Raw genomic sequence first — 19,974 nt, 5'->3', positions numbered from 1 at the left:
TTCTTGCAGACAGCTCTTCTCTGCCTGTTATTTTATTGTTATTTTTTGAGACAGTCTCACTCTATCGCCCAGGCTGGAGTGCAGTGGTATGATCTTGGCTCACTGCAACCTCCACCTCCCGGGTTCAAGCAATTCTCCTGCTTCAGCCTCCCGAGTAGCTGGGACTGCAGGCATGCACCACTGCACCCAGCTAATTTGCGTATTTTTAGTAAAGACAGGTTTCACCATGTTGGCCAGGCTGGTTCTGAACTCCTGACCTCAGGCGATCTGCCCACCTCAGCCTCCTAAAGTGCTGGGGTTATAGGCATGCGCCATAGCGCCTGGCCTCTGCTTGTTATTTAGGTTGCTATCTACAATTCCTTCTCTGTCTAGCTTCAGGCTCTTTGTCCTTGGAGTGGGGAGATAAGACCGCATACCTCCTGGGGCTAGTGAGCACTCATTATGGGCCGGTGAGGGGCATCCACCCTTGCATTCCATAGCACTCCAAGGCAGGCAGCTACTCCCATCATCCTAGTTTACAGGTGGGTTAGCTGGGGCTCTGAACGGTTAGGTGACTTATTCTAGGTCTCACAGTTGGGCCAGGATTCAAACTCAGGTGGGCAGGCTCCTCCCTACACTAATGAGGACCGTGGGTGTCTGGCAGTGACCCAGCACAGAGTGTCTGTGCAGGGATAGCAGTCATCTTTCCTTTTATTTTTGAGATGAAGTCTTGCTCTGCCACCCAGGCTACAGGGCAGTGGTGCGATCTCAGCTCACTGCAAACTCCACCTCCCGGGTTCAAGTGATTCTCCTGTCTCAGCCTCCCGAGTAGCTGGGATTACAGGTGCCTGCCTCCACACCTGGCTAATTTTTTTGTATTTTTAGTAGAGATGGGGTTTCACCATGTTGGCCAGGCTGGTCTTGAACTCCTGACCTCAAGTGATCCGCTTGCCTCAGCCTTTCAAAGTGCCGGGATTACAAACATAAGCCACCATGCCAGGCCAGCAGCCACCTTTTCTCTTTTTTTTTGAGACGGAGTCTTACTCTGTCACCAGGCTGGAGTGCAGTGGTGTGATCTCAGCTCACTGCAATCTCTGCCTCCTGGGTTCAAGCGTTTCTCCTGCCTCAGCCCTCCTCAAGTAGCTGGGATGACAGACACCCGCGACCATGCCCGGCTAATTTTTGTATTTTTAGTAGAGATGGGGTTTCACCATGTTGGCCAGGCTGGTCTCAAACTCCTGACCTCAGGTGATCTGCCCACCTCAGCCTCCCAAAGTGCTGGGATGACAGGTGTGAGCCACCACGCCTGGCCTTTTTTTGAGACAGGGTCTTACTCTGTCACCCAGGCTGAAGTGCAGTGGTGGGATCATGGCTCACTGCAGCCTTGACGTCCTGGGCTCAGGTGATCCTCCCACCTCAGCCTCCCTGGTAGCTGGGACTACAGACACACGCCACCACACGTGACTAGTTTATATTTTTGGTAGAGACAGGGTCTTGCTATGTTGCCAAGGCTGGTCTGGAACTGCTGGGATCAAGCAACCCAACCACCTCGGCCTTGGCCTCCAACACACCTGCTTTCAGACTTTCAGCCTCCAGAACTGTGAGCGGACGAAATTCTGTTATAAGCCGCCTGGCCTACGGTCACTGTTTACGGCAGTCCCAGGACACAAACATGTTGCCTTTCCCCAAACAGAGCCCATGCCCTCTTGGGCTCTGGCTTTGACCTCCAGGAAACCCCATGTCCAGATGGGGAAAGGTCCCACCCCAACATGGCAACCTCCGCCTCCTGGGTTCAAGCGATTCTCCTGCCTCGGCCTCCTGAGTAGCTGGGACGACAGACGCCCGCCGCCACACCTGGCTAATTTTTGTATTTTTAGTAGAGACGGGGTTCCACCATATTAGCCAGGCTGGTCTCGAACTCTTGACCTCGAGTGATCTGCCCGCCTCGGCCTCCCAAAGTGCCAGGATTCCAGGTCTGAGGCACCGCGCCTGGCCGAGCTCATGCACTTCCTAACCTTCCTGTTTGCAGCCACCCTGCCAGGCAGGCCCCGGGAATGTCCCCACTGTGCGGACCTGCAAACTGAGGCTCCCCAGGGCAGGCAGCAGAGCTGACTTCCCGCCTGTATCCTTTCCCAGGCACCGGCTTGGCTGGCAGCCTTTTCTTTGATGACCCTCGGAGGGAAGGAATGCCACTTGGGGTGTCAGAGTTCACGCTGCGACGTGAAGCCCGGCCTGACACAGCCCCGGGAGGAGGAGGAGACGGGCGTGGGCTTGCGGAAGGATTTGGGGTGTGTGGGATCTGGGGGCTTAGGCGGCGCTTTTTCACTCATTCTTTCATTGCTCTTCCAAACAGCGCTGGGAGGCAGGAAGGCCTATTCCCACTGCACCCAGCTAGGAAAATATTTTGAACTAAATACTCAGGCTGGGCGTGGTGGCTCACACCTGTAATCCCAGCACGTTGGGTGGCCGAGGCGGGTGGATCACCTGAGGTCGGGAGTTTGAGACCAGCCTGACCAACAAGGTGAAAACCCGTCACTACCAAAATTACAAAAGTTGGCTGGGCAGGTGGCAGGCACCTGCTGTAGTCCCAGCTACTCAGGAGGCTGAGACGGGAGAGTTGCTCAAACCTGGGAGGCGGAAGTTGAGCTGAGATGGTGCCACTGCACTGCAGCCTGGGCGAAAGAGCAAGACTCCATCTCAACAAAACCAAACCAGACTTCTGACATGAGCTCCCGTCCCCATCACTTTTCCGTGGCCCCTCTGCCCAAGCCCTGTGACTTCCATGGTGTGAAATCCAAAGGTGAAGCCCCAGCCTGCACGGAGCTCAGCCCTTGAGCACACTTGGTCCCTAAGGGCGGCTACTTAGAGTCTCTGTTTACCCCTTTCGGATAATCTGGCTGCAGAGAGTCTCCGGAGTGTGGTTCCCACCTGCCGCCCAGATGCTGCAGGGATTATCCCAAGCCACATCTGGCCCTGGGGGTGTCTGATAAGGGATGAAAGATGTGTACAGATGGGAAGATGAGACACCAAGCCCGCAGGTGGCTCGGCTGGTTTCCTCAGAACGCCGAAGGTGGCCTGGGGTTTAGCAGAATGACTGGACGTAGGTGGTCAGGTTTGGTAAGGTCCCGGTAAGAAGTGGTAATAAATGGGAGGGTTATTATTATATTGCCTTCATCACATGAAGAGCAAGACGCTGGGCAATTCAGAGACCTGGAAAACCTGAAAATGCCCTTCCTGCCTATGTCTTAGAAATGCTAGATAAGAAATTATAGGGCTGGGTGCGGTGGCTCAGCCTGTAATCCCAGCACTTTGGGAGGCCGAGACGGGTGGATCACGAGGTCGAGAGATCGAGACCATCCTGGTCAACATGGTGAAACCTCATCTCTACTAAAAATACAAAAAATTAGCTGGGCATGGTGGCACGTGCCTGTAATCCCAGCTACTCAGGAGGCTGAGGCAGGAGAATTGCCTGAACCCAGGAGGTGGAGGTTGCGGTGAGCCGAGACCGTGTCATTACACTCCAGCCTGGGTCACAAGAGCAAAACTCCATCTCAAAAAAAAATGAAATTATAAACGTCTTCTACAATCAAGCTTGTAAGAAAGTAAGGAACATCAGGAGCCAGCATGATGACATTATAACTCCCCTTAAGATACATATTTATATTATAATATTATAACGTGTAAGACATATGATGAAATACCACATTAAAAACATTTTTTTTTTTTGAGATAGAGTCTTGCTCTGTTGCCCAGGCTGGAGTGTGGTGGACAGATCTTGGCTCACTGCAACCTCCACTTCCCAGTTCAAGCAATTCTCCTGTATCAGCTACCCGAGTAGCTGGGATCACAGGCATGCACCACCATGCCTGGTTCATTTTTGTATTTTTAGTAGACATGGGGTTTCACCATGCGGGCCAGGCTGGTCTCGAACTCCTGACCTCAAGTGATCCACCCACCTTGGCCTCCCAAAGTGCTGGGATTACAGGCGTGAGCCACTGAGCTCGACCACATAGAAGATGTAATAGTACATTTAATACTGATATTACCGAAGGCCAGCACGGGGCTTGACGTGTGCAGTTACACATATGGAGTGATATTCTCACTGCCTTCACGGATCAAGCCTTCTAGAATGGCAGCAATCCCACGTGGTTGGCTGTTTCGCCGCCCATTTCACAGACAAAGAAACTGACCATTCCCTTTGCTGGTTTCAAGCCTAAGCAGTTTGGTTGTAGAGTCTGTGTTCTTAACTATTACGCTCTACTAATTGAACTCTAAATAGTATAATAGTAACATTGCAGGAGTTTATTTATGTACTTATTTTGAGACAGAGTCTTGCTCTGTCACCCAGGCTAGAATGCAGTGGTGTGATTTTGGCTCACTACAACCTCCGCCTCCCGGGTTCAAGTGATTCTTCTGCCTCAGCCTTCTGAGTAGCTGAGATTACAGGTGCCCACCACCACGGCTGACCAAGTTTTGTATTTTTAGTAGAGACAGAGTTTCACCATGTTGGCCAGGCTGGTCTAGAACCCCTGACTTCAACTGGAAAACTTCAGGTTTTCCAGTTCTCTGAATTGCCCAGCCTCTTGATCTTCATGTCATGAAGGCAATATAATAATAACCCTCCCATTTATTATCACCCCCTGCCCGCCTTGGTCTGCCAAAGTGCTGGGATTACCGGTGTGAGCCACCGCACCCAGCTAGGAAAATATTTTGAACTAAACACTCAGGCTGGGCGTGGTGGCTCACACCGGTAATCCCAGCACTTTGGGTGGCCGAGGTGGGTAGATCACCTGAGGTCGGGAGTTTGAGACCAGCCTGACCAACAAGGTGAAACCCTGTCACTACCAAAAATACAACAGTTGGCTGGGCAGGTGGCAGGCACCTGCTGTAGTCCCAGCTACTCAGGAGGCTGAGACGAGAGAGTTGCTCAAACCTGGGAGGCGGAAGTTGAGCTGAGATGGTGCCACTGCACTGCAGCCTGGGTGAGGGAGCGAGACTCTGTCTCAAAACAAAACAAAACAAACAAACAAAAAACTCAAACATTAAGTGAAACTGTGGCAGCCTTGTGGGCTGGAGAGAGGGTGTTGAGACAGAGGGGTTCTTACACCATGACAGCAGCCAGGCAATCAGGCACAAAGCAAGTGGGATGCTGAGAGGCGAAACTGAGTTCTCCATAGGATGCCAGAGGGCTCGAGGGGTTGCAACCGTTTTTTTTTTTTTTGAGACGGAGTCTTGCTCTGTAACTGAGGCTGGAGTGCAATGGTGTGCTCTCGGCTCACCGCAGCCTCCGCCTCTGGGGTTCAAGCAATTCTCCTTCCTCGGCCTCCCAAGTAGCTAGGATTACAGGGGCGTGCCACCATGCCTGGCTCAAGGGGTTGCAATCTTAATAAAATGCAGCCTAGAAAAACATCTACCCACTGACAATACGAGATGACAAGACAACTTGTCTGACTCCTCCTGAGCTTGAGGTAGGAAAAAATGCCATTCTCCCGAGAACCTCTAGCCATGGGTCAGCCTCGCCTAGGATTGGGTTTGAAATTTATAAAGCTCCCGAAAGTGGCCCCAGGCCCGTGACAGCCCTAGGCTGCTCGGGAGAGCAATTATAAAAATGCTCTGGAGCCGGGCGCGGTGGCTCAAGCCTGTAATCCCAGCACTTTGGGAGGCCGAGGCGGGTGGATCACGAGGTCGAGAGATCGAGACCATCCTGGTCAACATGGTGAAACCCTGTCTCTACTAAAAGTGCAAAAAATTAGCTGGGCATGGTGGCACGTGCCTGTAATCCCAGCTACTCAGGAGGCTGAGGTAGGAGAATTGCCTGAACCCAGGAGGCGGAGGTTGCGGTGAGCCGAGATCGCGCCATTGCACTCCAGCCTGGGTAACAAGAGCGAAACTCCGTCTCAAAAAAAAAAAAAAAAAAAAAAAAAAAAAAAAAAAAAAAAAATGCTCTGGATAGGGAAATTGTCATTAACAATAATTTATTATATATTTCAAAGTAGCTAGAAGAATTGCAAGGTTCCAAATGCAAAGAAGGGCCGGGCGCAGCGGCTCACAGCTGTAATCCCAGCACGTTGGGAGGCTGAGGCGGGTGGATCACCCGAGGTCAGGAGTTTGAGACCAGCTTCGCCAACATGGAGAAACCCCGTCTCTACTAAAAATACAAAATTAGCCAGGCATGGTGGCACGTGCCTGTAATCCTAGCTGCTTGGGAGGCTGAGGCAGGAGAATGGCTTGAACCCGGGAGGCGGAGGTTGTGGTGAGTCGAGATCCTGCCATTGTACTCCAGCCTGGTCCCCAAGAACAAAACTCTGTCAAAAAAAAAAAAAAAAAAAAAGCAAAGAAAAGATAAATGTTTGAAGTAATGGCTTTCCCAATTACTCGATTGAATCACTATACAATGTGTGCAGGGGTCGAAATATCACACATACCCCAGAAGGATGTAGGAATGTTCTACATCGGTAACAATTAACATGCTCTGGGAGGCATGGCTGTGAGCTACGATTCTCACAGATAAAGTCTTGCTGGAGATAAATTGATGATCCCAAATTACACAGCACACAGGAACAGACCACCCTGAGGGAGGGACAGAGCAACACCCACACACCAGGAGGCAATTCCGCAGACACGATTGGAAAGAGGTTGTACAATTAAATTTGCTTCACACAATTAAAGACGTAAAAGAAGGAATCAAAAATACAAGAATAGGCTGGGTGTGGTGGCTCACGCCTGCAATCCCAGCACTTTGGGAGGCTGAGGGCGGGTGGATCACCTGAGGTCAGGAGTTCAAGGCCAGCCTGGTCAACATGGCAAAACACCGTCTCTACTGAAAGTGCAAAATTCAGCAGGGCATGGTGGCGTGCGTCTGTAATTCAGCTACCCGGGAGGCGGAGGCAGGAGAATCTCTTGAACCTGGGAGTTCACGCCACTGCACCCCAGCCTGGGCGACACAGCGAGACCCTGTCTCTCTCTCTCTCTCTCTCTCTCTCTTTTTTTAAGATGTGGTTTCACCAAGATGGCCAGGCTGGTCTTGAACTCCTGACCTCAGGTGATCCACCCGCCTCGGCCTCCCAAAGTGCTAGGATTACAGGCGTGAGCCATCACGCCCGGTCGAGACCCTGTCTCAAAACAAACAAACAAAAAACCAAGAAAACCCCACAAGAATAGAACAAGATGTTGTAAAAGCCAGGTGCACAATAGGAGAAATTCTTTCTTCCTTTGTTTTTGAAACAGTCTCACACCCAGGCTGGAGTACGGTGCACTCCAGTGAGATCTCGGCTCACAGCAACCTCTGTCTCCCGGGTTCAAGGATTCTTGTGCCTCAGCCTCCAAGTAGCTGGGATTACAGGTGTGTATCAGCACACCCGGCTCATTTTTGTATTTTTAATAGAGACGGGGTTTCACCATGTTGGCCAGCCTACTCTGGAACTCCTGACCTCAAGTGATCTGCCCGCCTTGGCCTCCCAGAGTGCTGGGATTACAGGTGTGAGCCGCTGCACCTGGCCCTAATAGGGGAACTTCTGATGGGTGGTATCATCATGGTGCTCCCCCAGGGAGAAGGAAAAGTACCATGGAAGCCAGGGCCCTGGGCACAGGGCCTGCAAGCAGAACCATCTTTCCGGGCACTATCTGGGTTAGAAGGAGACAAAGCTAGGCAGGAGGAGCATCCTGCAGTCTCAACTTTGATTCCTGGTTCCTCCCTTGGTGCTCGGTATTCTGTGTAGATGCTCTGGGGCCAGGCTTGGTGCCCCGTGCCTATAATCCCAGCATTTGGAAGGCCGAGGCTGGTGGATCACTTGAGGTCAGGAGTTCGAGACCAGCCTGGCCAACATGGAGAAACCTGTCTCTACTAAAAAAAAAGTACAAAATTAGCCCTGTGTGGTGGTGCGCACCTGTAATCTCAGCTACTCGGGAGGCCTGAGGCAGGAGAATCACTTGAACCCAGGAGGCAGAGGTCACAGTGAGCCAAGATCACACCATTGAGCATTGCACTCCAGCCTGGGCAACAAGGGTGAAACTCCGTCTCAAAAAAAAAAAAAGCTCTGAGCAACTCCAGCTAGTGGTGCCTGGGCATGTCTGGGAGGGTGTCAGGCACCGCAGCCCACGCCTGGCAGTCACAGTGGCTTGAGTGTGCCTTTCACTGCCTTCCCTGAAAGGGCAGGGCTCCCACCTTAAGGAGAAGCTGAGGGAGAAGCCATGGAACATCCACAGACTTCGGGTTGGGGAGGAAAACATTATTTTTGTGGTTAAATACACCTAGCTGTATTCCAGACAGAGGAGAAAGCCTCTTGTGTGTTTTATGATAGGGTCTGGCTCTATTCATTCGGTCCCTGCTGCCCATTTTACAGATGGCAAGACTGAGGTACTGCGCAGAGGTGGGACGTGTAAGGTTCAGAGAGGAGACCATCTCGGAAGACGGGAGGGCAGAGAAGACAGCACAGAGTTCAGGTGGGTAGTCAGCCCAGACGCTGACCCACCAGCCTGAGGGCAGCAGGGCCCGGGCACTGGGAAATAATCCCCCTCTCCGTAACTGGCATCCAAGTTCTCTTCCAGCCCTGACAAGGTTGCAGCTGTTCTTACCGCCCAAGGACCTTGCCTGAGTCAGCGGTCCCCGCCAGACCTCCCCGGCTGGGGCTGCCTTTGCTCCACTTCTGTGACTCTTCCCCTCCCACGGAGATGAGCAAATCAACGAAAGCCACAGACTGTGAGGTCAGATGTCCGGCCGAGGAGCGAGGACACGGTCTTTCCTCTGCTGCCCCTTGGGTTGTACATCTTTAGAAAGAAAAACGGGCCGGGCGCGGTGGCTCAGGCCCGCAATCCCAGCACTTTGGGAGGCCGAGGCGGCTGGCTCACCTGAGGTCAGGAGTTCAGGACCAGCCTGACCAGTGTGATGAAACCCCGTCTCTACTACAACACAAAAACTAGCTGAGAACCGCTAGAACCCGAGGCAGAGGCTGCCGTGAGCGGAGATCACGCCCCTGCACTCCAGCCTGGGTGACAGAGAGACTCTGTCTTAAAAATACATAAATAAATAAAATTAAATTAAAAAGGAGAGAAACTGCTTTTCGGGGAGCTGGCTTTCTGGACGCGAGTCTGCGGGTGCTCCACAGGCAGCTGAGTAAAGGCTCTTCCTTACTGCAGCGTCTGAGGGGTCCTGTCAGCGGCTCGTCCTGCAACAAGGTCACCGGCCGGGCAGGACGGTCCCCAAGCATGGGGTTAACGACACACGCGCAGGGCGGCCCACGTTTTTCAGAAGAGGAACCGGAGGCTCTGAGGGAAAGCTGACCTGCCGGGTTGCAGGGTGCACGCGTGCCAGGGCTGAGACGGGAGCCCAGTGCCAGGGCTGAGACGGGAGCCCAGTGCCAGGGCTGAGACGGGAGCCCAGCTGGGACTCCGGAGCCACAGGCTTCCCACAGCACCCCCGCCCTGCACCGCACAAGTCCCGCGCTCCAGGAGCACCGGCCGCGTGCCAGGGCCTGAGTCCCAGAGAGCCACGGGAGGGCAGGCAAGGGAGGCCTGCAGAGGGAGGAGGCCTGAGCCTCCAGAGGTGACATCTCACCCGGGCCTGCAAGGATGGCCTCACCCAGCAGGGCCAAGCGGGGCCCAGAGCAGAGCGACAGGAAGGGGCTGCCCCTCTTGCGGTGGATGATGGCCGCAGCCGGCCCTGTGCCCTGCACCCACACCCACTGTCTGCCCCTCACAACGGTGCCCTGGGCAGGGGCCAGGGGCTGGGTGCACGCTGGGTGATGCCAGGTGGCACAGGCAGTTGGGGTGCAGGTGGGAGGTGGCCTCGGGCCTCCTGACCGCCCCCTCGCTGTGCTCTTTGCCCTTCCCCATCATCGCCAGCACATTTTCTGTCTCTTTCTTTTTTTTTTTTTTTTTTGGAGACTGAGTCTTGCTCTGTAGCCCAGGATGGAGGGGCAAGATCTCAGCTCACTGCAACCTCCGCCTCCTGGGTTCAAGCGATTCTCCTGCCTCAGCCTCCCAAGTAGCTGGGACTACAGGCACCCACCAATTTTTGTATTTTTTCGGTAGAGACAGGGTTTCATCATGTTGGCCAGGCTGGTCTCGAACTCCCGACTTCAGGTGATTCACCCCCACCTCGGCCTCCCAAAGTGCTGGGATTATAGGCGTGAGCCAACATGCCTGGCCATAACAAGCACATTTTCTACCACTCTTGAGGCTGGGTCAGCCTGGCTTCCAGTTCCTGGCCCCACTGGACCCACAGCTCAGGCCCTGAGGTTGGGGTGGTCATGGTAGCTTTTTTTTTTTTTTTTTTTTTTGAGACGGCGTTTTGCTTGTTGCCCAGGCTGGACAGCGATACAATTTCCGCTCACTGCAACCTCCACCTCCCAGGTTCAGGCAATTCTCCTGCCTCAGCCTCCTGAGGAGCTGCGATTACAGGTGTGCACCACCACGCCCAGCTAATTTTTTGTATTTTTAGTAGAGACGGGGTTTCATCCTGTTGGCCAGGCTGGTCTTGAACTCCTGACCTCAGGTGACCCACCCACGTCAGCCTCACAAAGTGCAGGGATTACAGGCGTGAGCCACCGTGCCCAGCTCAGGTGGCTTGTTTAACTGAAAAGCCCCAGACCCCTCCTCAGCCTGCCCCTCTGGCCTGGGCCCTCCTGGACCCTCAATCAATTCAGGAAGTCCTGGTTTTGCTGACCCAACCCAGTCTGGGGGACACACCCCACCTGTCACTGCAGTCAGAGCCAATGAAACCAACCCCCATGAGGGGGCCCGGCCACTGTCCTTGAGCTAGGGCTTCTGACAAAGGCTGGGGATGGCGCTTTCCAGCCATCCATGAAGCCTGTCAAGAGGACGGGGCCGACACAGCTGCTCATCTGCAGAAGCTGCTTCCATCCCCTGGTTGGCTCAGGAATAGGTTTCTCATCTTACTGACGGGGAAACTGAGGCTCGGGATGCAGCTAACGAGCCATGGGGAGGGGAGGGGGGGTGACTCTGCAGCCAGGGGGCTTGGGACCCCAGAGGGACTGTATCTGAGGCCGGCTAGAGGACCTGCCTTGGGGGGTCCTCAAGGGTCCATGAGTTGCCCTTTGTCGGACATGAGGCGGGGCGGGCTGGCAGCGTGGACACGGCCTCCTGGCTTCCCCCTCCCCCCGCCCTCCTGGGGGCACTGGGCGTGGGAGGACAGCTTTGCCCAGCCACTTGGCCCTGTCCCCCGAGGGGGCTCTTCATTCAGATCTTCGCGGCAGTTTCTGGTTCTGAGTAACCCAGGTCGGGCCCTCTGTCTTGTGGTTCTGGGCGTGGGTGGCAGATGGGGTGGGGGCCGAGGCAAGAAGCCTCTTCCTTAGGAGCGGGGGCTGCCAGGTGGCCCTCAAGGGGGGTGACTATCTCCACTACAAACTCTGTCGCTCCCCAGGCACTGGCTTGGCCCATGGGGATTTCCCCAGACTCAAGAGGCAGACGACAGGAAGGGGCTCTCCAGGGCTTCATGCAGGGGTAAGGCAGGAGGGTGGCCACGTGGTTAGAAGCTCCCAGCTTCTTGTAGGGAGCCTGGGCATCAGCTGCCACAGTGTCTGAGAGGAGGGGCAGGGGACCCAGGGGCCTCCTGAAGCCTCCTGAGTGAATGAAGGCAGAGGCCGGCTTCCTGGTGGACGCTGCTGTCCTTAGAGACCAGGCTCAGGTCACACGCACACACTCACCCTTCACTGAGTCTGGGATGATCTTCCCTTAAGCCTGGTCTGGTTGGCCAACTTCTATTCATCCTGCAGAACCCTTCCCGGGGTGAACTAATCCACCAAAGTCTTCTCCATAGCCCTGCCCCCCTACACATCTGTGTTTGGAGGACAGTACTGTCCAGGCCACCCACTACAGTGGGCACGTTCCCTAGGGGGCTCAGAGAGTCCTCAGGAGGCCCTGCAGAATGAGAGCCAACAGTTTCCTTAGGTGGTGAGGCAGGTCCATGGACCAGGGCAAGTCCATCTGACACATTCCCCACTGGTCCCCGGAGCCCTGAGCGCCAGCCTGTGGCCAGTGCACCCAGAACCCTTTTTATGAATGAGTGAACAAGAGGCTCTGAAGCCCTGCTCGGAAATGGCCATCTGCTGCTGCTCTGAAAGTCAAAAGCACAAACCCAAAGTCACAGCACGGTGTCACATCAGGGCGGACAGACACGAGGCAGGGCTGAAACGGAGTGGGGGCCCTCCAGGGCAGGGCCTTGGCGTCGGACAGACCGGGGCCAAATCTCCACTCGGCCACTAAGGGCTGTGACCCGACGCCGCGGCCCCCTCCACACCTAGGCGTCCCCACCGCCAAGCCCAGACGCAGAGAGGACCTACCTTGCTGGGCGCTGAGAGGACTCAGGAGGAGGGACGCTGCCAGGGTGGGCACAGGCGGGATCCCGGCCCACTGTCCTCCTCCGCCCTGCACCCCTGGCTGGGCTCCACACCCTCCTGGGAACCAGCTCTGAAGCCCTTCTCAGCACGAAGCTCGATGGATGCCCTAATGGCTTACACATTAGGAGGCGTTCGCATGGCCAAAGGGCAGAGGGGGCCCAGGAGCTCGAGGGCAGGTGGCTCACTGGGCTCCCCGGTGACTCAGCAGAACTCAGGCTGCAGGCTGGGTGGGAGCGGCCCCCGTCTGCACCCCGTGCGGCTGCTGGCTGATGAATATTTTATCAGGGCTCACAGAGTCCCGTGGAAGGTGCCTGCAGCCTCCAAGCCCACAGAGCACCCCTTCCTGCCCAGACAGAAGGAAATGCCCGGGGCCAAGGTGCAGGGTGAGGTCAGAGCCCACAGGGTTCGTCCCAGCCCCGATGACTTCAGGTCAGCTCAGCACACGCCCCTGAGCCCCACCCACACTCTGCTCCGCCCTGCGCTGGGTGCTGGGCTGACTGCCAGCCCTTTGGACAGCGCCCCTCCTCCTCTTCACCCCCCCGGAACACCAGTCTTCTGCCCACTGGCCTAGTCAACACGCCCCCCCCACCATTCTGCTGGCCCAGGACCACCGCCACCTCCTCCGGGAAGCATTCCTGATCCCCCCTTTCTGCTGTGTGACTGTCTGTTCTCTCTCACTCTCTTTTCTTCTTTCCTTTCTTTCTTTCTCTCTTTCCCCCTCCCCTCCCCTCTCCTCTCCTTAACACCTCCTTCAGGAAGCTTTCCTGGATTCCTCTTTCTGCTGATGACTGTGTCTGTCCTTCCTTTCTTACTTCCTTCCCTCTTTCCTTCTTTCTTTTCTCTGTCTCTCTTTCTCTCCCTCCCTCCTTCCTTCCTTTCTTCTTCTTCTTTTTTTTTTCCTGAGACAGGGTCTCACTTTGTTGTCTAGGCTGCAAAGCAGTGGCACAATCACAGCTCACTGCAGCCTTGACCTCCCGGGCTCAGGGGATCCTCCCACCTCAACCTCCCGAGTAGCTAAGACCACAAGTGCGTGCCACCACGCCCGGCTCATCTTTTGTACTTTTAGCAGGGACTGGGTCTCACTATGTTGCCCAGGCTGGGCTTAAACTCCTGGGCTCAAGTGATCTGTCCGCCTTAGCCTCCCAAAGTGCTGGGATGACAGGTGTGAGCCCCGCGCCCGGCCGCCACACGCTGGGCGCGTCACATCCCATGTCCTTGCTTACTCCTCCCAGAACCCCTGGGATGTGGGTTGCTTCTTGCTCCTCTCATTTGCTAGTGGAGCAGGAAACTGAGATGCAGAGAGGGCGAGAGCCCTGCCTGGGGTCACACAGCTTTTCACATCATTGTGCATATCCACTGAAAGCCGGCTCCCCACTGAAAGAGGCCCCACGGAAAATCCACCGGAGAGACACTGAGTAGCCGCTAAAAACCCATCGTGACGGCACCCAAGCTCCTGGGCTGCTTACAGACAGGGAAGACGCTCATAATATTACATGGCATGAAAAAAGCAGGAGAGGCCGAACGTGGTGGGTCACGCCTGTAGCCCAGCGCTTTGGGAGGCCAAGGCAGGAGGGTGGTTTGAGCCTAGGAGTTCAAAACCAGCCTGGGCAACATGGCAAAACCCCATTTTTTTTTCTTTGAGATGGAGTCTGGCTCTGTCGCCCAGGCTGGAGGGCAGTGGCGTGATCTAGGCTCACTGCAAAATCTGCCCCCAAGATTCAAGTGATTCTCCTGACTCAGCCTCCCGAGTAGCTGGGATTACAGGCGCACACCACCACGTCTTGCTAATTTTTGCATTTTTTTTTAATAGAGACAGGGTTTCACCAAGTTGGCCAGGCTGGTCTCAAACTTCTGACCTCAGGCGATCTGCCCGCCTTGGCCTCCCAAAATGCTGGGATTACAGGCATGAGCCACCGCGCCTGGCTGCAAAACCCCGTTTCTGCTAAAAAAAACCAAAAAACAAGAAACAAATAAAAAAATTTGCAGGCTGTGGTGGTGCGTGCCCGTGGTCCCAGCTACCAGGAAGCAGAGATCGCACCACTGCACTCCAGCCCGGGCGAAAGAGCGAGACGCTGTCTAAAACAAAAGCAGAAAGAAAAGAAAAACGGAAGAAGCAGGACGCAGAACCCGAGAACTGTAGGCTGGTGTGCCATGACACCGTGCGACAGGACAAATCTGGAGGGGCCAGGCTGCAGGCGGAACCAGGGCCCGTTCTCCACGCGCCGTCCAACAGGGCGACGTCCGTTTCATACTGAAAGTTTCCCTTAGAAACAGGGTTTGTCCCCCCCCGAGGCTCTCTGAGCAGCTGCTGCAGGCCCACTTTGGGGAGCATCTTTCTCCTCTCGCAGCCTCAGGTTTGGCGTGTGGAAGGCACGAGGCGGAACGTGGGCCCACCCTCTCCCGGGCATGGGTAGACCTCCCGGCCCCTCCAACGCAGCGAGGCCAAAGCCACGCTCAGGATGGTCTCCTCGTCTTCCCTTTCCACATGGGGTCTATTCACCAGGGACCATCACCACCACCTACCCGAGCCCTAAACTAACAGTCATGGAGGCTTAGAGGGTAGTGAGTTCCCCGTTACTGAGAATAATCAAGCAGGGAGCCCTGTGTCTAGCTACCAAGAAGCAGCCACAATGGACGGCTTTCTGTTCATCTAAATCAGACCCAAATGCCTTACCAGCAGGTGACCTTGGACAAGACACTGATAGCCTTGTGTTCCTCCTTCCTCATCTGGACGGTGGGATCATAACAGGACAGTGACTCCAGAGGGCCCTCAGAGGGTTAAATGAGGGCACGTAGGTAAACTTTTTTTTTTTTGAGACAATCTCACTCTGTTGCCTGGGCTGGAGTGCTGAAACTCCTCCTCCTCTTGGGTTCAACAGTTTCCTACCTCAGCCTCCCGAGTAGCAGGAATTACAGGCAGCTGCCCCCATGCCTGACTCTTTTTTTTTTTTTTTTTTTTGTATTTTTAGTAGAGACAGGGTTTCACCACGTTAGTCAGGGTGGTCTCGAACTCCTGACCTTGTGATCCGCCTGCCTCGGCTCCCTCCTGTGTTGGGATTACAGGTGTGAGCCATTGTGCCTGGCCATCTTGACATCTTTCAAACAGGGACCTGGCCCTGCCCTATCCCCATTTGACTCAGCCTATGGGTATGGCTGCAACCCAATAGCAAACTCTATATCTCTGTCCCTACTTCTCTGGGGCAGGGAAAGAGGGGCACAGGCATCTGTTGAGGGCTTCCTTGTGCCAGGCCCAGAATGAGCACTGTATTCATTCACCTCACTGCCTGTGCCCTTAGGGCACCCCAACCAGAACATTAATAGTGACGCCACGGCCGATGCCCAGGCAGGCTTATTACAGGATCACGACGCTACAAGACCACAGCACCGGAAGCCTATGCACCTCCCAGCACTTTGAGAGGCCGATGCAGGTGGATCACGAGGTCAGGAGTTCAAGACCAGCCTAGCCGATACGGTGAAACCCTGTCTCTACTAAAAATACAAAAACTAGCAGGACGTGGTCGTACGTACCTGTCGTCCCAGCTGCTTGAGAGGCTGAGGCAGGAGAATCTCTTGGACCCGGGAGGCAGAATTTGCAGTGAGGTGAGATGGTGCCACTGCACTCCAGCCTGGGCAACAGAGCTAGACTCCGTCTCAAAAACAAAACAGAAACAAAACAAAAATCCGTAAAAAATAACACACACCACAAGATGATGCCACTAGAAGAGCATGCCACTATAGCAAGACCACGTGGTCATCTTGGTAAAGCCATCGCGACTTTACACGGCTCAGGGAACCCTCCTAACTGGGACTGTTCTAAGCGCCTGACATGAAGTCCCTTAACTCTCAGAGCAAGCTACAGCCCCCGGGTGCTCCAGCGATCACTGTTTTATCGACGAAGAAATAGAGGCAGACCGAGGGTAAGTAACTTGCCAAGACCTCCTGAGAGGTGGGGCCGGATTCCAACCCAGGCAGCTGGCTCCAGAACCCACCCCGTCGGTCACCCAAGCTGTTGCTTCCAATCCGCACCTTGCAACAAGAGAACCGAAGCTCAGAGAGCGGGGGCAGCCCTGACTCTGGCATCCCCAGCCTTCCCCTTCTCCCTGGCTCCCGAAGGCTCCCGGTGCTGGGACGCCAGAAGCTCCCGATGCCCTGTGAATGCAGAGAGTCTGAGGGTCTGCAGCCAAGCCACTGGGTAGCAGCACCAGGGCTGCGCTCTGAGATGGAGGCCGGCCTTCCTTCCTCCCTCCCTCCCTCCCTCCCTCCCTCCCTCCCTCTCTCTCTCCCCCCACTTTCTTTCCTTTTCTTTCTTCTTCATTTTTTTTGAGACAGAGTTTCACTCTTGTTGCTCAGGCTGGAGTGCAATGACGTGATCTTGGCTCACTACAATCTCCATCTCCCGGGTTCAAGAGATATTCCTGCCTCAGCCTCCCAAGTAGCTGGGATTACAGGCATATGCCACCATGCCCAGCTAATTTCGTTTTTTAATAGAGATGAGGTTTTTCCAAGTTGGTCAGGCTGGTCTCAAACTCCCGACCTCAGGTGATCCACCCGCGTCAGCTTCCCAAAGTGTTGGGATTACAGGTGTGAGCCACCACGCCCGGCCGAGACTGAGGGTTTCTGAGGTCACCAAGAAACATGCTCACCAGACTTCCAAGCCCCTATGCCACTAGGGGGTTCCCAACAAGATTCAATTTTAAGACACAAGGAAAAAGAGAGATGTGGTTAAAAGAAAAAAAAAAAAATAAGGGCTTGTCTTGTCACCAAGAAGCCACCTCTTTGTTCAGCTAAACCATGTCTTCATAATGGCCCAGGATTCTGATTCACATTTCTTGCCTCTAATCCAAGAGATGGCTGGGCCTACTCAGCGTTGGCCCCCTGTGGCTCCTCCTGGGGTTAAGGATGAGAGTGTTGAAGCAGGACACCCTGACCCTGCTGTCTGAGCCTGTGGGTGACCCACACTGCCATCTGACCTGGATAGCAGCACATTCACTTGGCATCAGTACCCTGCCCATTTCTGTGTGGGTCTTTCTGTCTTGAGGAGCCCTCCCTGCCATCTGCTGGGCCTGGAGAAGGTCTTCATGAATGAACGAGTGAGTCTCCTCCTCTACGGGAGTCTCATGAGAGCTCTATTCTTCTCACAGATGTCCCAGAAGATGGTTTTGTTCATGTCCAGAAATGTCCACAACAAGGGGTACCCGGAGAGGGCCTGGCATTCCTCCTTCCTTCTCATCACCCGCCCCTCCTGGTATCTGCGCCCTGGCTTGCTGGGTGTGAGAAGGAAAGCTGGCACCACCCCACGCTGCCTGCCTCTGCCAGGCGCTTCTGCGTTACCGTCCCCAGGCCTTTTAAGACATCCATTAGAAACAAAAAAACCCATCAGCTCACAAATGTTTCTGTACAGGCTGCTTTCCCTGCTGATGAGGAATTAAGTCCACATGAGTGTCCCCATCACCACCCAGTTAAAACAGCCAAGACACAGACGTGCCAGCCATTCCCATGGCTGACCTGCTCACACCCTGTGCTTGTGATGCGGGGCACCGAACTTCTGTGGACGTCCCTGATGGCCTCTGTGGGTGGGTGGATGCAGGGGGGTAATACGACACTTCCCAGTTTTCAGCTGAGTAACCCAGGGACCAGAGAAGCAACGTGACTGGCCCAGGGCCACACAGCCAGCCGGTGCTGGAGCCGGGATCCTGACCCAGGCCTGCCTGACTTCGAAGCAATCCCCGCCCCACAGTTTAAACAAAGGGCTTCCAATTCCAGTCCCCTGGGGAGGTCATACCTCCTCCGGCTGCTGGGTGACTGGGGCTCCAAGCGGGGTGGCTGGCCCAGGGACACAGCAAAGCTGTAGACCCCAGGCTGGGCCCTTCCTGGTCCTCTTCGCTGCCCGACAGCCGGAGGGAGGCAGATGGCTTCGTCCCCGTGCCCACCCAGCGGTGCTCACGCCTGCATGCGCATCAGAACGAGGATGGAGGACTCCGAGGATGCAGAGGCCTGGGGCCCCTTGGCCGCTCAGGATGCGGCCAGGAATTGGCATTTTATCAAGCACTGTCATCAAGAGGATGATCTGGGGGTCCAGGGCCTCACTTGGAGAGCCCCCAGGATTCTCCAGGCTGCGCCCAGTGTAGAGGGCCCGAGGGGCCACAGGGCGGCGCGCTCCCGCCTCCGGATCCAGTCCAGGGAGCGGGACTCACCTCACCACCCTCCACGAGCATCACTAATCGCCCTGCAGGGAGGCACCTGCACGGTCCTCAGGGCCTCTGTCCACAGATGTCACTCCCACCCAAGCCACTGGTAGGGAAGTGGAGGCCACTTCCTGTGACCTTTGGACCCGCGACCCACTCCCAACCTTCGGCCTTGGCTCTAGGGGGAAAAAAAATCTTAGAAAGCGCCAGGCTCTGCTCAGGAGAACAGGGTCCAGAAATCCATCTGATTGGGTCAGAGGTGCAGGCCCTTGGCCACCTGCCAAGGGGTGGCGAGGGTGTCTCCCCAGGGTCTGACCCTACAGACCCCTAAGCCTCCAGCCCTGGACCCTCTGCCCTGGGGCCCGCCTGTTGACTCCGCCTGCCCCCACCCACTCTGCAGGGCCCGCTACCAGCCAGGAAGTGGCTGGAGGCCCAGGCCAGAGGCCAGAGGAGTGGGGGTCACAGGCTGGGCCAGGGCAGGGCTCCGAAAGGAAGGGTCCCCCACCCTCGACCATCTTTGTTTGCTAAGGGGGGCAATGTCGAGGGAGGGGAGAGCTCTCCTGGGGAGAGAGCGGTGTTGGGGAAGAAGATGGGGACACAGGGCGGAAGGACAGAGACGCCCCCATAGAGACGGGGACAAACTCAGAGATAGAGAGAAGGGGGCGGGGCGGGGGGTGCGCGCGAGAGGCTGGGAGAGAAGAGCTCGGGAGGTCCCGGGGGTTGGGGGTGGGAGAGGCTGGACCCCCATCCAACGGGGCCGCCGCTGCCCCGCAGCTCCCGTCCGACCCCAACCCCACCCCAGGGCCCCGCAGTCGGCTGCGCGCGCGCACACACACACATGCGCGCACCGCGCCGCCGGCACCGCCCCGGGCACCCCTTCCGCAGGGGCGCGCGTGCCGCCCCCCAACCCCAGCCACGCGGTCCCCTCTCCCGCCCGGCCTCCCGTCGCCGCTGCTCACCTCGGTCCCCGCGCCGCCGCCGCCGCCGCCGCCGCCGCCGCTGCCACCGCGCAGAGCCGGAGCCGGAGCCCAGGGCCGGGGGAAGGGGCCGCGGAGGCCGCGCCCCGCCCCGCTCCGCCGCGCCCCGCCCCGCTCCGCCGCGCCCCGCCCCGCTCCGCCGCGCCCCGCCCCGCTCCGCCGCGCCCCGCCCCGCTCCGCCGCGCCCCGCCCCTCGAGCACGCCGCGCCCCGCCCCGCTCCGCCGCGCCCCGCCCCTCGAGCACGCCGCGCCCCGCCGCGCCCCGCCGCGCCCCGCCCCGCCCCGCCCCTCGAGCACGCCGCGCCCCGTCCCGCTCCGCCGCGCCCCGCCCCGCCCCGCCCCGCCCCTCGAGCACGCCGCGCCCCGTCCCGCTCCGCCGCGCCCCGCCGCGCCCCGCCCCGCCCCGCCCCGCCCCGCCCCGCCCCGCCCCTCGAGCACGCCGCGCCCCGTCCCGCTCCGCCGCGCCCCGCCCCGCCC

At 56.6% G+C, this 19,974-nt stretch overlaps 1 protein-coding gene across 3 annotated transcripts in view; it reads right to left on the bottom strand.

Annotated features, from left to right (window-relative positions):
* PRR5 (proline rich 5) overlaps positions 1–19,576 on the bottom strand; it is a 61,909-nt gene extending 42,333 nt beyond the window's left edge. Inside the window, exons 1-2 of one of the 3 annotated variants that reach the window (XM_074391171.1) lie at positions 19,480–19,576; positions 15,864–15,985 (exon numbers count right to left, since the gene is read on the bottom strand). Coding sequence is in view for 1 of the 3 variants with exons in the window: in XM_039463148.2 (XP_039319082.1) it covers positions 12,279–12,457 (179 nt within the window). In the remaining 2 variants the exon portion in view is untranslated. Of the gene's footprint in view, positions 1–12,278; positions 12,735–15,863; positions 15,986–19,479 lie in introns of those variants that run through there. The other 2 variants (XM_074391172.1, XM_039463148.2) reach the window with 2 other exon arrangements.
* Between the last annotated feature and the right edge of the window lie 398 nt (positions 19,577–19,974).

The sequence above is a fragment of the Saimiri boliviensis genome, chromosome 21 (genome assembly GCF_048565385.1).
Source record: "Saimiri boliviensis isolate mSaiBol1 chromosome 21, mSaiBol1.pri, whole genome shotgun sequence".
Taxonomy (NCBI): domain Eukaryota; kingdom Metazoa; phylum Chordata; class Mammalia; order Primates; family Cebidae; genus Saimiri; species Saimiri boliviensis.
This window is presented reverse-complemented; position numbering and strand designations above follow the sequence as displayed.